Source organism: Globicephala melas, chromosome 19 (genome assembly GCF_963455315.2).
Source record: "Globicephala melas chromosome 19, mGloMel1.2, whole genome shotgun sequence".
Lineage (NCBI taxonomy): Eukaryota > Metazoa > Chordata > Mammalia > Artiodactyla > Delphinidae > Globicephala > Globicephala melas.
In genome coordinates this window covers 26,507,062-26,523,398 of record NC_083332.1, presented here as the reverse complement: position 1 = coordinate 26,523,398, position 16,337 = coordinate 26,507,062, and the positions used below count along the sequence as shown (strand labels likewise).

Sequence of the window (16,337 nt, the reverse complement as noted above, 5' to 3'; positions counted from 1 at the left end):
CTCCAACTTTCTTTTGATTTCCATTTGCATGGAATATCTTTTTTCCGTCCCCTCACTTTCAGTCTTTATGTGTCCCTAGGTCTGAAGTGGGTCTCTAGTAGACAGTATATATATGGATCTTGTTTTTTTATCCATTCAGCAAGCCTATGTCTTTTGGTTGGAGCATTTAATCCATTCACGTTTAAGGTAATTATCGATACGTATGTTCCTATGACCATTTTCTTAATTGTTCTGGGTTTGTTTTTGTAGGTCCTTTTCTTCTCTGTTGTTTCCCACTCAGAGAAGTTCCTTTATCATTTGTTATAGAGCTGGTTTGGTGGTGCTGAATTCTCTTATCTTTTGCTTGTCTGTAAAGCTTTTGATTTCTCCATTGAATCTGAATGAGATCCTTGCCGGGTAGAGTAATCTTGGTTGTAGGTTCTTCCCTTTCATCACTTTAAGTATATCATGCCACTCCTTTCTGGCTTGCAGAGTTTCTGCTGAGAAATCAGCTGTTAACCTTATGGGAGTTCCCTTGTATGTTATTTGTCCTTTTTCCCTTGCTGCTTTCAATAATTTTTCTTTGTCTTTAATTTTTGCCAATTTGATTACTATGTATCTCGGCATGTTTCTCCTTAGGTTTATCCTGTATGGGGCTCGCTGCACTTCCTGGACTTGGGTGGCTATTTCCTTTCCCATGTTAGGGAAGTTTTCGACTATAATCACTTCAAATATTTTCTCAGGTCCTTTCTCTCTCTCTTCTCCTTCTACGACCCCTATAATGCAAGTGTTGTTGCATTTAATGTTGTCCCAGAGGTCTCTTAGGCTGTCTTCATTTCTTTTCATTCTTTGTTTTGTTCTGCAGCAGTGAATTCCACCATTCTGTCTTCTAGGTCACATATCCGTTCCTCTGCCTCAGTTATTCTGGTATTGGTTCCTTCTAGTGTAGTTTTCATTTCAGTTACTGTATTGTTCATCGCTGTTTGTTTGTTCTTTAACTCTTCTAGGTCTTTGTTAAACATTTCTTGCATTTTCTCAATCTTTGTCTCCGTTGTTTTTTCGAGGTCCTGGATCATCTTCACTATCATTATTCTGAATTCTTTTTCTGGAAGGTTGCCTATCTCCACTTCATTTAGTTGTTTTTCTGGGGTTTTATCTTGTTCCTTCATCTGGTACATAGCCCTCTGCCTTTTCGTCTTTTCTGTCTTTCTGTGAATGTGGTTTGTTCCACAGGCTGCAGGATTGTAGTTCTTGCTTCTGCCATATTTAACATTTAGTTTAACAACATTTACTGTCTCTTAGGCACTCTTTTAAGCATTATCATTCAATCAGCACAAGTCTATGAGACAAACTAATTCTGTAGCCCATGCAGCTTTACAGTTTTACATACATAGTTTAACTGTATTAAGAGCGCCTATCCCTAAATTCAGTGTTCCTTTTCATTATACTTTTCTCTTACTAATGTAAGAATTGTATAAAAAATCAGGTATATATACTTTCCAATGATGTCATATATCTGGGTAACATTAGTAGATGTTTAGCAGAGTCCCACTGAATATTAAAATGTTTAGGTATTAACTAACCCTGTAATTTTTTTTTTTTTTAATTTGGCTGTGCCAGATCTCAGTTGCAGCACGTGGGATCCTTGTCACCATGGGCAGGACCTTTTAGTTGCGGCATGTGGGATCTAGTTCCGTGACCAGGGATTGAACCTGGGCCCCCCGCACTGGGAGTGCAGAGTCCCAGCCCTGGACCTCCAGGGAAGTCCCTAACCCTGTTAATATTTAAATATTCTGTTTAATTATGTAGCAAATACCTAGCAAATAAATACCGTCTTTTAAAGTGAACCATGATAGAGAGAGATTGATTTTTGGAATGTCAGTGTGAGGACTTCATGAACCTGCTGTCCCCTCCCTCCCCATAAAACAAACAGACAAACAAACAAAAAGTACTGGCCTAACAGCTAACATTAACCATTTCAGAACTCTGGAAATTAACCAAAGCCACAGAATGTTCTGAGCATTGTCTATCCAAGAGGAACTCCTGATACTTAAGACAACAGAGTCTGTGGCATTTTAACTTGGGGCTGTTTACATCCTACCTCCCCTCTCTGCTGAATGGTGCAGCAGCCATGAATAGCTAGTAGCCTCACAGTCACTGGACGGAATGGAACTTTGGAGTCCATTAAAATTCCCATCTCTATAGCACTGTCAATATGCGTCTAAACTAGCAACTCCTTGGAAAATCCCTTCTCAGGATGTTGGGGCTATTTGATTTGACTCAGAGTTCAACCCAGCAGGAAAAAGAAAAGCCCTATTCCTCCAAGACATTACCCAAAACAACAGTCTGTTGGAAAAATCCCAGGTGTAGTGAACAAGAGCCTGGCCAAAACATAAAAGGAAGCCCTGAGGCACCAGACAGCCACAGGCAACTTTGAAAGGCTAAAATATATTCTTGGACATCTTACATGGCTAAGAACATGCCTAGAAAGGAAAATACCTCATTCAGATACTTAGCTTGAGTGTGCTACCTCGAGGCTCTGCTCAAGCAAGAAATGAAAGGTAAGGCTATCTTGTAAAGTGCCTGAAGTTTGAAGGCATATCTTCACACACAAATCCCACTGACAAAGTTTGGAAGATATACAGACAAGATATTTAAGGAAATCTAATGGCCAATCATTAGCTGACCACTGAGTTATACTGAGCCATGTATGCCTCCTCGGAAACCAGGCTTAGAACAAGAACTTTAAAAATAAGAAAATAAAAGAACTTTGTGGCAGGCACTGTAGGGAATACAGAATCTATAGAATCCATCTAGGAAAGTCACTAAACAAATGAGCAACAACAATATCAAAAAGAAAGACCATCAAACCCTTAGAGGGAGATACCATAGCTGTTATATTATCTAAGAAGTCCACTTTCAAACAACAACCAAAAAACACTATAAAACATGCAAAGAAACAGGAAAGTATGCCACATACACATTTTTTTAAAAAAAGCAAACAACAGAAAATGTGCCCAGTGGTGTTGGACTTAGTTAACAGAACCTATAAATTGGCTATTATAAACATGTTCAAAGACCTAAAGGAAACTAGGATTAAAAAACTAAAGGTAAGTATTACAACTGTGTCCCACTAATAGAAGATATAAGTGAAGAAGTAAAGATCATTTTAAGAATCAAATGGAAATTCTGGAGTTGAAAGTACAGTAACTGAAATGAAAAATTCTGTAGAGTGCTCAACAACAGATTTGAGCTGGTAAAAGAATCAGCAAACTTGAATATAGGTCAATTGAGAGTATACAGAAAGAAAAATGAACAACCTCAGAACCTGTGGAGCCACCATCAATCATACCATCATATGCATAAAGCGAGTCTTAGAAGAAAAAGAGATAAAGAAAGGGGCAGAATGTATATCTAAAGAAAGAATGGCTGAAACCATCCAAATATGATGAAAAACACTAATCTGCACATAGAAACTCAACAAACTCAGAGTAACTCAAAGAGTTCACACTTGGGCTTCCCTGGTGGCGCAGTGGTTGAGAGTCTGCCTGCCAATGCAGGGGACACGGGTTCGTGCCCTGGTCCGGGAAGATCCCACATGCCGCAGGGCGGCTGGGTCCATGAGCCATGGCCACTGAGCCTGCACGTCTGGAGCCTGTGCTCCGCAACGGGAGATGCCACAACAGTGAGAGGCCCGCGTACCGCAAAAAAAAAGAAAAGAAAAATAAAAAGAATACTAAAGGGAGCCCTTAAGGCTGAACTGAGAGGACTACTAGACAATAACTTGAATCCACACAAACAAGTAAAAAACACCTGTAAAACTATAGATAAGTATAAAATATGGTTTATGTATTTCTGTCAAATAGTTCCTCTTATTTCCTAGGTGATTTACGGAACAACTACATAAAGTAATAATTATAAATTTGTGTCAACGGGCTGATAATATATAAAAATATAATTTGTATAATAACAGTATTACAAGGGAGGGAGGATTTTGGAGGAAAGTTGTATGTGCTAGGTATTGTTATTTTGTTAAGTTAATATGCTAATTGCAATCCACAGGCAACCACTAAGAAAATAGCTCAGAAAATATATAATAAAAGAAACTATGGAATTAAAGCAGCAATGGAGGAACAGAACAATTAAAAAGACATATAGAAAACCGATAGCAAATGGCAGGCAAAAGTCCTACCTTATCAGTAATTACATTGAATGTAAATGGAATAAACACTCCTATCAAAAGGCAGAGAGATTGGCAGAATGGCTAATATAATATGACTCAACTAGGTGCTATCTGCAAGAGAAACACTTTAGATTCAACGATACAAATAAGTTGAAATTTTAAAAAGGGGGGGTGTAAATTATACCATGCAAAGAGTAACCAAAGGAGAGCTGGAGTGACCATTCTAATATCAGATAAAACTAGGGCTTTAAGACAAAAATTGTTACTAGAGACAAAGAAGGACATTTTATAATGATAATAAAAAGGTCAATCCATGTGGAAGATGTAACAACTACAAAGACATACACACCTAACAACAGAGCCCCCAAGATACATGAAGAGAGAAATTGGAGGCTTTATTACCCCAATTTTAATACTTTCAGTAATGTATCAAACAACTTAGCAAAAAAATCAATAAAGAAGAGATAATGACACTATAAACCAACTAAACCTAACAGACTTGTATAGAACACTCCACCCAACAACGGCAGAATATGCATTCTTCTCAAGCACACATGGAACATTCTCCAAGACAGACCATATGCTAGGTCATAAAACAAGCCTCAATAAATTAAAAATATTGAAATCATCCCAAGTATGTTCCCCAACTGCAACGGGATGATAATTAGAAATCAGTAACAATTTAGAAATTCAAAAATATCTGGAAATGAAACAACACAGTCCTAAAAACCCAATGGGTCAAAGAAGAAATCACAAGAGAAACTAAGAAAATACTTTAGGTGAATGAAAACAGAAACACAACCTTCCAAAATATATGGAGTTCTTAGAGGGAAAAACAGTTCTTAGAGGAAAATTTATTGTTGCAAATGCCTATATTAAGGAATAACAACAATCTGAAATCAATAACCTAACTTTCTACCTCAAGAAGCTAGAAAAAAAACAGCAAACTAAACCCAAAGCAAGCAGAAGACAGGACATAGTGAGAGGAAATAAGTAGGGAGTAGAAAATCATAGAGAAAAACCAGTTGAACCAAAATTTGGGTTTTTTAAAGATTAACAAAATGTACAAACCTTTAGCTAGACTGATCAAGAAAAAGAGAAGACTCAAATTACTAAAATCCAGAATGAAAGAAGAGACCACTCGCTACCAACCTTAAGACCTAAAAAGGAAGCTACAAAAATGGCCAATAAGCACATGAAAAGAAAGCTCAACATCATTAGTTATTAGGTAAATGTAAATGAAAGCCACAATGACATACCAGTTCATAACCACTAGAATGGCTATGATCAAAAAGTTAGACAGGGCTTCCCTGGTGGCGCAGTTGTTGAGAGTCCACCTGCCGATGCAGGGGACATGGGTTCGTGCCCCAGTCCGAGGAGATCCCACATGCCACGGAGCAGCTGGGCCAGTGAGCCATGCCCGCTGAGCCTGCGCATCCGGAGCCTGTGCTCTGCAACGGGAGAGGCCACAACAGTGAGAGGCCCGCATACCAAAAAAAAAAAAAAAAGATAAAGTGTTAGAATTTGGAAAAATTGGAACCCTCAACTATTAATGCTGGGAATGTAGAATGATACAGCCATTTCGGAAAACATAAGTTGACACAGAAACTTGTATGTGAATGTTTACAGCAGCATTATTCATAAAAAGAGCACACATTGCTTGATTGCATTTATATGAATCTCCAGGATAGGCAAATCTATAAAGAAAGTAGATTAGTGGTTACCTGTATCTGGAAGTGTAGGGCTTAGAAATAGGAATAACTGCTAATGGGTATGGAGTTTCTTTTTTGGGTGATGAAAATGTTTTAAAATATGATTGTGCTTACAGCTCAACACCTTTTTGAATATACTCAAAACCACTTAACTGTATACTTTAAATAGGTGATGTTTATGAGATGTGAATTATCTCTCTTACTGTTTAAAAAATGAATCACTAATATAATGAACTGGGCATTTCATTTCACCTTTTTATGCTTAAAGATAAGTTCTAGCACCTAAACTTGTAACATTTATCATTTTAATGTTTGATGAGAGCAGTGTCTCCAAAGATGTATTGTTCTTTTTTCTTTCTTTTAATAAATTTAGCTGGACAACTTAGCCAGTCGGCACATTTAGCTCTCCAACTGCCATACAATGTACTTGGTTTAGGTCGAAGTGCAAATTTTCTTGATCATCTTTATGTTGGTATTCCCCGTCCATCTGGAGAGAAGGTGAGTAAAAAAATTATAATTAATCTATTTTTAAATATTTATTATTCAAATATTTGAATTAAAATATTTTTATTCCATTTAAAGAATTTTTAAAATTCATTGGTAGTGACCAATCAAAGCTTATCTTACACAGAGCACATTATAATTTGAAGAAATAAACCTTAAGACTTCCTGCCCCTCCTCTTCCCTGCTTTTTCTCCTTATCATTTTCACCATCTAACATACCAAATATTTTTATTTTGTTTATTGTCAGACTCTACCTCAACTTGAATTTTAGCTCCAAAGCAGCATTTGTTCATAGCACCTTGAACAGTGCCTGCTACATAAGTGTGTTCAATAAATTAATGAATCCATGAGACAGAAATACAATCCTTCCCTGAAAAGATGGAGAAATTTTTGCCGATAGGAGTCCTATTTGGAGCCTAATATATGTAAATTCAGCTTAATCCATACCTAGGATTTCAGTTAATCAAAGAGTACTTAAGCTTTTTCTTATTTATTTAGAATAATTATTGTGTCTTTAAAGTGTACTGAATGTTAAATGTTCTTAAATTCTTTTTCCAGTCTATACGGAAACAAGAATGGACCGCAATCATTCCAAATTCTCAGCTAATTGTCATTCCATATCCTCACGATGTTCCTCGAAGGTAATGTCCTTGCTTGAACTGAATTTGGTAAAAATACTGTCAACTCTGAATCATAGTTATATCTTTTAAAAACTTTCTCTATTCCTGCTGTGTTCCCATGAGTGTCATGACTTAATTTGCTTACAGCAAACTTTAAATGCCTAAACATACCTACACAAAAGGTCCCTGACATTTTTCACGAAGAACAAACTAAACCTTATTAGAGAAACAGCAGGTTAACTAACTAGGGACTTATACATATTCTGCTTAAATAAACTGGTCTTCAGTTTACTGGCCATAAATTCTAAAATTTCAGGCTGCTGAACTTTATAAGCAATGATCTTTTTTAGCAAATGCTTTGAGAAGTGGTATATATCCCACAGTTGTTAGGCACAAATTTTGAAGTTCAGCGGACCCAGGCTAGAAACTCGGATCCACTGCTAGCTGACTGAGATTGGAAGCTAGTCCTTTGTTCTCTCTGAGGGTCAATTTCTGCTCTGTAGAAATTGGGAGATAAAATACCTACCTTACAAGAATGAGGATGAAATATGCTTAACACAGTACCCAGCATATAGTAATTTTTCAGTGAACAGTAGGTATTTTTATCCTTATTAGCAAAACATGTTCCTTGTATAATATAGCATTTAATTCTAAATCTTTATCTCTGTTTGTTTTTCTTTAAATTACTAGGTTGATTCCATTATTTCAAAAAGCAGGTGGTGAAGGTATTCATTAACATTTAAATTTCATTGGGAAAAATATAACTTGTTCTTAAGGCTACTCTCATGTCAATATGAAAAAATAAGCTATTAAAATGTAACTAGTGGCTTATTACATTTCTTCTCAAAATACAGCCTGTACTGTTCTTTTTTCTTCTTCCAGTTTTGTTGTGATATAATTGACATACAGCACTGTGTAAGTTTAAGGTATACAGCATAATGATTTAACTTACATACATCAAAAAATGATTATCACAGTAAGTTTAGTGAACATCCATTTTCTCACATAGATACAAAATTAAAGAAACAGAAAAAAATACGTTTTTCCTTGTGATGAGAACTCTTAGGATTTACTCGCTTAACAAATTTCATATATAACATATGGCAGTGTTAATTCTGTTTGTCGTGTTGTGCATTACACCCCTAGTACTTATTTATCTTATAATTCAAAGTTTGTACCTTTTGACTGTTTTCATCCAATTCCCCCTCCCACCTCCCACCTCCCACCTCTGGTAACCACAAATCTGATCTCTTTTTCTATGACTTTTTTTTGGAAATATAACTGACCTATAATACTATGTTAGTTCCTGTTACACAACATAGTGATTTGATGTTTATAAACACTTCAAAATGATCACCATGGTTAAGTTTGGTTACAATCTGTTGCCAAAGATATTACATAATTATTGACTATATTCCCCACACTGTACATTTCATACCCGTGACTCATTTACTTTGCAGCTGGAAGTTTGTACCTCTCAATCGCCCTCACCCATTTGTCTCCTCCCCTCATCCCTCTCCCCTCTGGCAACCACCTGTTTATTTTCTGTATCTATAACTCTGTTTCTGTTTTGTTATGTTTGTTCATTTGTCTTGTTTTCCAGATTCCACATATAAGTGAAATCATACAGTATTTGTCTTTCTCTGTTTGACTTTTTTCACTTAGCATGATACTCTCTAGGTCCATCCATGTTGTTACAAATGGCAAATGGCAAGATTTCATTCTTTTTTATAGCCAAGCAATATTCCATTGTGTGTATGTGTATATGTATAAATGTGTGTGTGTTTGTGTGTGTGTGTGTGTAGAGAGAGAGGGGGGGAGAGAGAGGGAGAGCACTCACATCTTCTTTATCCCTTCATCTATTGCTGGGCACTTAGGTTGCTTCCATTACCTTGACTGTTGTAAATAATGGCACAGTGAACATAGGGGTGCGTGTATCTTTTCTAATTGATGTTTTCATTTTCTTTGGGCAAATACTCAGAAGTAGAATTGCTGGATCATATGGTAGTTCTATTTTTAATTTTCTGAGGAATCCCCATACTGTATCTATTAAAAAATGGGCAGAGGATCTGAATAGACATTCTTTCCAAAGAAGACATACAGGTAGCCAAAAGGCACATGAAAAGATGCTCAGCATCACTAATCATCAGGGAAATGCAAATCGAAACCACAATGAGATATCACCTCACACCTGTCAGAATGGCCATCATCAAAAAGACAACAAATAACAAGTGCAGGTTGTATTGTCCTTTATTAAATTTTTAGATGGTTTGCTAGAACCAGCTCATGCCACCTCATGAGCTGATTGTGTGCATCTCTTTCCACTTCTGTTCAGGGAGATCACGTTAAAATCAGCTATGATGGGACTGTTTACACCATGAAAATTGGCAAGTGCCACTCAGGGGTTTTTTTCCCCCCAGAGAACCAGTTTACCAGCACACCCCTGGAGGTATTTTATGGTGGATTTATGGGCTTTAGAACCAAACTACTTAAGAAAACAACTTTATTACAGCATTATGCTTGAAATAAGATATCAATAAAAACAGTTATAGGCTTCCCTGGTGGCGCAGTGGTTGAGAGTCCGCCTGCTGATGCAGGGGACACGGGCTCGTGCCCTGGTCCGGGAGGATCCCACATGCCGCGGAGCGGCTGGGCCCGTGAGCCATGGCCGCTGAGCCTGCGTGTCCGGAGCCTGTGCTCCGCAACAGGAGAGGCCACAGCAGTGAGAGGCCCGCGTACCGCAAAGAAAAAAAAAAAACAGTTATGGTCTGAGTTTAGACTTTTTTAATGAGTCTATTAAAATTTTGAAATTTATAACAAAATGAATCTGCACAAGAAACTATATGAATTATAGTACTTCTATATCATGCAATATCATGATAATCTTTTAAAATAGAGTGGTAAAGCAAAAGATAAAAGGAAAATGCACTTATGAATAATAAGCAATGATTTGTGATTTATAAAGAAGATATCTATGCGTATATGTTTATGTATGTATAGAATACCTCTGGAAGGATATGTAAGAAACTGAGAAGAATGACTGCTTCTGAGTAAGAAACTCAGTATTGGCCTTTTGTTCATTGTTTTTCTTACCGAAATTCCTTTATTCATGGGTTTTTTAAATCTATTTTTAAATTAGAACTACCGGGACTTCCCTGGCGGCCCAGTGGTTAAGACTTCACCTTCCAATGCAGGGGGTGCGGGTTTGATCTCTGGTTGGGGAGCTAAGATCCCACATGCCTTGGGGCCAAAAAACCAAAACATAAAACAGAACCAATATTGTAACAAATTCAATAAAGACTTATAGATAGATAGATAGATAAATTGGAACTACCAAAAAAATCTCATGAAAGGACCTTTTCTTATGTATGAGGTAAGGTGCTGAGAATAGCTAACCTCAACTAATTAACAGTATTTGTTTCTTAAGGTTTTCTTACTCTTGAATTTCTGGGAAATTTTGTTATAGCCTTTCTTCCATAATAAGCTCAACATTTTTCACGTTTCTCTTGCTCTTTCTGAAAAAAATGTTCTTTTCAAATTTATGTACATAATAAAAACCAAATTGATTTTAGTTTGAGGTGTATTTTGAGATTTATTGACTAGAGGCTAACTTATGGATCAGTAAATTTTAATTATCCCAAAATAAGTCAGTTGGTGCTTGCCATTTATCAGAATAATCTTACCTTTATTAAACTTTTAAGATGAAAATATATCCATTATCTATTTTCAGAGAGAACAAAAAGTTCTTTATATATAACCACCTACAGTGTTGGTAATATAGACCTCAGTTTTAGGCTTTTCAGTGTTTGCAAGTGCTGTATTATGTGGACTGTTTTAGAGGAAAGAGCTAGTTCTATTTATGCTAAAGTTTGTATATTGCCATTAACACTGAGAAACTAAAAGTGATTTTGTAAGAAGTCTCAGTATCATTGTAATAATCTAAACCCTCCAACATGACATTTTGTACAAGCATCTATCTACACCTACTTGGACATATGGTTCTTTTACTTAGTCATAGTACATATGTGAACAGGGGTCAAAAAATAAGATATAGAAATCTTATCAAAAATCATGTGACTATGTAGCCTTAAAGTTCAAGGTTTCTAATTCAGTAAGTCAAACAAGACATAAAAACAATGTCTAAGATTGCCCAAAGTACCCTTGATAAGTTTACCTAAGAATAATTCTCACAGGAGCAAAGAAAAATAGCAAAGCATCTCATCAAAAATTCTATTCTATTTCAGTTCTTGGAGTAAAAATCTGAACTCTGCTGGATCGTCAATATTCTTAACCCTATCTTAATTTTAATTGCTTTTGTTTTATTTATAATGAATGGATAGATAGGTGAATGAATTAATGAATGAATGGACTGATTCATTAATTAATAAGCTCTTTTGCTTTTTGGTCTCAATAGTATTTTGTTATTTTTAAATTAAAATGTGTAATTTTAATTCTTCTCTTTTCATCTACAGCTGGAGTGCCAAACTGTATCTTACACCAAGTAACATTGTTCTGCTTACTGCTATAGCGCTCATCGGAGTCTGTGTTTTCATCTTGGCAATAATTGGCATTTTACATTGGCAGGAAAAGGTTTGTTCATTTAAATGGAACATTAACTTTATAATAGTAATATGTTACTCTTTAAAAACACTATATTTCAAACTTTTTCACATGACTAAGATTTTCTGATTTTTCAAGTTCTGTCCGTAATGTCATCTTACTAATGATAATTTTTTTCATCCCCCTGAGTTACTAATGTCTCTTAGCAATTCCTGCAAATCAGACTATGTATTTTAAAACTTTGATACTGTACAAAAGTAATAAAGTGAACACCCCCAAATCAACAGGCATATCAAAAAGCTTAATTAGAAGTAATTTCATAATGGCCTGGAAAATAATAATCATTTCTTAAATGAGCCTGTGTCCATTATTTACTGATAGGGCCATGGACATTTTTTTCTGGGAATAACAGCTATCTCTTTATAAAAAATTAGAGCAGAGAGAGTTTAGGTGGGAAGTAGCAAAGTGATAAACATCTTTTCCATCTATCAAGTATTCTTTGTACTAAACTAAACTGATTTCTGTTCTTTAGTATAACACCCTAAATAATAATTAAAAACAAAACTCCAAAAATGTAGTTTTTATATAATGTTTATGAGTAGAGAAAAAGGCTATCACATAACTTTATTCATAGTTTAGATATAAATTTAAAAAGCTAATTTCTACTTGTGTATGAATATATATTTATTACATAACTAGTGGGTTCCAATAATGTTCTCCAAAATGGGCTCTATGTGTCACAAAAGTGGTTTCATTTTTGCACCTATTATTTTTAGATTGTGATGCTCATGATAATCATTTTTGTTAACTAAAATTACCATCTGCTTTATGTTACCTGTTTTAACTTATGAAAAAGAGAACATGTTAATTGTTCTAATAAATGTTCATAGGTTTGTCTCTCAAAAAACACTCCGTTCATACAAAAAATGATAACATAAAGTTACATATTCAGTTGATTTTAAAATTGCAACTTAAGAGGTAAGATCAAAGATGACTCTATTTACTCTTGTCTAGAAATGTCAGAACATAGTATGACATATTACACAGCTCTAGACCTATGAAGGAAAGGAAATTAATTTTATTGATTTCACAGGAGATCTAATTACCGTGTAAACATTGTAGACTTACAATAATAATGATGCAGTGGCTAAAAACTGAAGTTTTAAATACAAATACGGATTGAAATACATATCTGTATACTGCCTCCGTCTGTGATACTGTGGTTTGTCACCTACCTCTTGGACCACTTCTCTTTTCACCTACGCTGGCTGTTCTTTCTGCCACGGTGTCTGCCCTAGGCCCTCTTTATATACTTTCCCTGCCAGTTTTATCTAAAATCATGGCTTGAGCTATTACCTCAGAGATGCCCAGCCCTCATCTCTCTGTAAAGGTCTCTCCCCCACTTCCAACTGTCACCGTGAAACCTCTACCTAGATCACTTGGAAGCAACTTAAAACCAGTTTCCTAAAGCTGTCTCTCTTCTTTCTTACTCCCTGCAAGATTTAATCAGTTGCCCTCCTCATTGTGCCTCCCTACAATCTCTGCAGCTGACTCCACTTCTGAATTCCTTACACCAGTGCTTTTAGTTTAGTTCAGCTCCTTGTTAAATACTCCCTGTCCTCCCAAATTCCATTCTCTCCCCTTCGCTCCATTTAGCACTTTTGCTGCCGGATTACTCATCATTAAGTTTAGTCTTAATCATGTCACTCCTCTGCTCAAAACCCTCTGGTGACCACCCCCTGCCTAAAATGTGTAACTCCCTCAGCCTATAGCCTACATAGTACTTCCATGTGACTCTACCATACGCCTTTCCAGTCTTTATCTTATCAGTTACTGTCACATATCCCGTGCTCCTGCCAGACTTCTCAGGATTGTTCCTGTTCTTCCCGCATCTTGTAGTGAATGTCCCTCCTCTTCATTTCCATAAACACTATCTTTTCAAAGCTTTGCCTTTCATCATGCCAACCCAGAAGTAATCTCAGAATATTGGTAACATTTTTCACATTTTATGCTGAAATAGTTATTTAGTATGTTTTGCTATTTTCTTTTTAGGCTTTAATAAGTTCCTTGAGAACAAGACACAGAACTGTGTCTTTTCTAATCCCTCAAAATTTCAAGCACATAGGACTTCCCTGGTGGTCCAGTGGTTAAGAGTCCACGCTTCCACTGCAGGGGGCGCAGGTTCGATCCCTGGTTGGGGAACTAAGATCCCACATGCCACACAGCACAGCCAAAAAAAAAATTCCAAGCACAATACTTTGCTGGGAACAGAGGATCAATAAATATATGCAAAATCAATAGGTTAACCCCAAAATAATTAATGTACTTTAATATAATTAGATTCAGCAGTGTTAAGAATGGGAAAAATGTAACAGTTGATTCCATTCTTACAAAATCTAATGTTTACTCCTACTTTCAAATAAATAATAAATAACAAACTAAGCTTTTAAGGAACATTTCTTGTTGGTTTTTTAAATTCAATTTAGAGGATTGTTCATTATAAGATAGCTACTGTAAACTATAAAAATATTTCATAAGATTATTACATAATAAAATCACACCTTTTACCTACTAATTGCTCAGGGCTTTTATTTTTTTAATTAACCACTTTTTAAATTAATCTTTTCTTGACATTTTCCTATCATTTATAAACTAGTCTAAAATTCTTTTTCAGAAAGCAGATGATAGAGAAAAACGACAAGAAGCCCATCGGTTTCATTTTGATGCTATGTGACTTGCCTTTAGCAGTGCATAATGGAACGGCTATTCACTTGATTAACTTGGCTTAAATATTAAACTTGGCTTATAGAAGAAAACAGGCGATTTTATTATTTATAAATGATACATCCCTTGGTAATTATTGGAAAGTATTCAAATAAATATGGTCTGAATGTGTTACAAGGTCTTTTTTTAAAGCATTTTGTATACAATAATTTGGGTTCTTTTTTCAATTGTGCTGTACATATTTGTTCCTTCGCGGAATGTGTTGCATGTACTAAGGTGTTTACGTATTTATAATCTTATTAGAATAATGATGATGGAAAAAGACACGTGTAAATAAAAATATTTAAATGAGCAGGGTTTTTTGTTTTCCACTTGAATCCATCTTGTTTCTTATTCTAACGATGCAAATTATACTTCTGTGAATGTATCAAAGATAAAATTATTAACCATTCACCCTCATTATAGCATGTCAGGGGGTCTTTCACTGATGGTATACAATATAGTGATTGGGTACGCTGGCTTTGGAATCGCAGTCAGACTTGCCTTAAACTCCTGGTTACACGACTTACAAGCTGTTTGAACTTAGCTAATTGCTTAAGCCTTAGTTTTCTTGTTTATAAACAGAGCTAATACACTATTCACTTGAGGTGTTGTATACATTAAATGGGATGATGTACACAAAGTACCCAGCTTGGTGCCTAGCATAGAGTAAATTTTCAATAAGCGGTAGTTGTCATTATTTATTATTATTAAATAATTTTTTTACAGACTTCTACAACTAATTATCAAAATATATTTAGACTTGATAGGATTTTATTTTCAAGCATGTAGAAAGCATAGTCTTTGGAAAACTTAAATTCCTAGTGTTGACACCCTCTATTAAGATTTATTACTTGTTTATATTAACTGAAAATTATATCATAATACCCTCCAAGAATTAATGTGCCCTAATAATTTTCATTTGAACACTGATTTTTATCATGTGGTAATGAAAAGCATTTGATTTCTTGAAAGGAAACTGCTGTAGATAGCATCTGGGAATGCAAATCTTCAATCACATTTCTATTCTCAAAAGCTTGTAAGAGTCTATAATTTACATTCAGACTTCAATGCAAATTTTTATGAACTTCCCCTTGCCAAAAAGTTACATATAAGATTGGGAAAAAGTTTATGTATCAATGCTAATAACTTCCTAATATGCAAATGGACGTATGATAGCTATAAAACACAAAAACTTATCTGAAAGCAACTAATTTTGTTCTTCATGGTTTTTTTCCTTACAGTTCACTGAGAATGGCATGTGTATAAGTGGTTTACTTTGTGTATCTAAGCATGTTAATATGTATTCTTAATAAATATTCTGTATTGAAACAAAGAATTTTGGTGAGTGTGTAAATAATTACTTTGGACCATGATAAGCCCTAGAGGTTATGAAGTCTAAATCACAGATTTGGACAGAAGTGGCTTGCTTGTCAGGGCAAGATAGGCATCTCTGACTATGGTATCCAATTAAATTCATTTATCAACCTACAACACTGTGCCAGGCACTTTTCTACACTGTCCCTAAAGACAGGTAGGTTTAGTATCAATCAACTGATATAGCATGAGTTGTAAAACTCGCTTGTAGTCAGAGTCTACGAGGAATACTGTTATAGTCATATAAAATGTAATGAGAACAAAAAATATTGGGTTAGCCAAAAAGTTCGTTCCGGTTTTCCCTTAAGATGTTACAGAAAAATCTGAACGAAGTTTTTGGCTAACCCAATACCATCAGTGACTTTATACTGTTTCTGTATCGTGATACTAACCTTCAATGAAACATCAATGTCATTCATTAAGGGGCAGCAGGTGAAAAATGTGTCACAACATTGAGAATCAAATACAGTTGACCCTTGAACAAAATGGGTTTGAACTGCACAAGTCCACTTATAAATGGTTTTTTTCAATAAATATGTACTATGGTAGTACACAGTTGGTTGAATCCACAGATGCGGAATCTCGGATACAGAGGTCTAACAGGAAAATTATACTCAGATTTTCGACTGCGCAGAAGGT

The 16,337-nt window shown here is 35.5% G+C and overlaps 1 protein-coding gene across 1 annotated transcript in view; it reads left to right on the top strand.

Annotated features, from left to right (window-relative positions):
* Positions 1–15,660, top strand: part of ITFG1 (integrin alpha FG-GAP repeat containing 1) — a 239,460-nt gene extending 223,800 nt beyond the window's left edge. The window contains exons 15-18 of the mRNA XM_030833058.2: positions 6,248–6,372; positions 6,937–7,019; positions 11,471–11,588; positions 14,233–15,660. Of these exons, the coding sequence (XP_030688918.1) occupies positions 6,248–6,372; positions 6,937–7,019; positions 11,471–11,588; positions 14,233–14,292 (386 nt within the window). The 3' untranslated portion in view covers positions 14,293–15,660. The remainder of the gene's footprint in view (positions 1–6,247; positions 6,373–6,936; positions 7,020–11,470; positions 11,589–14,232) is intronic.
* The last annotated feature ends 677 nt before the right edge of the window (positions 15,661–16,337 follow it).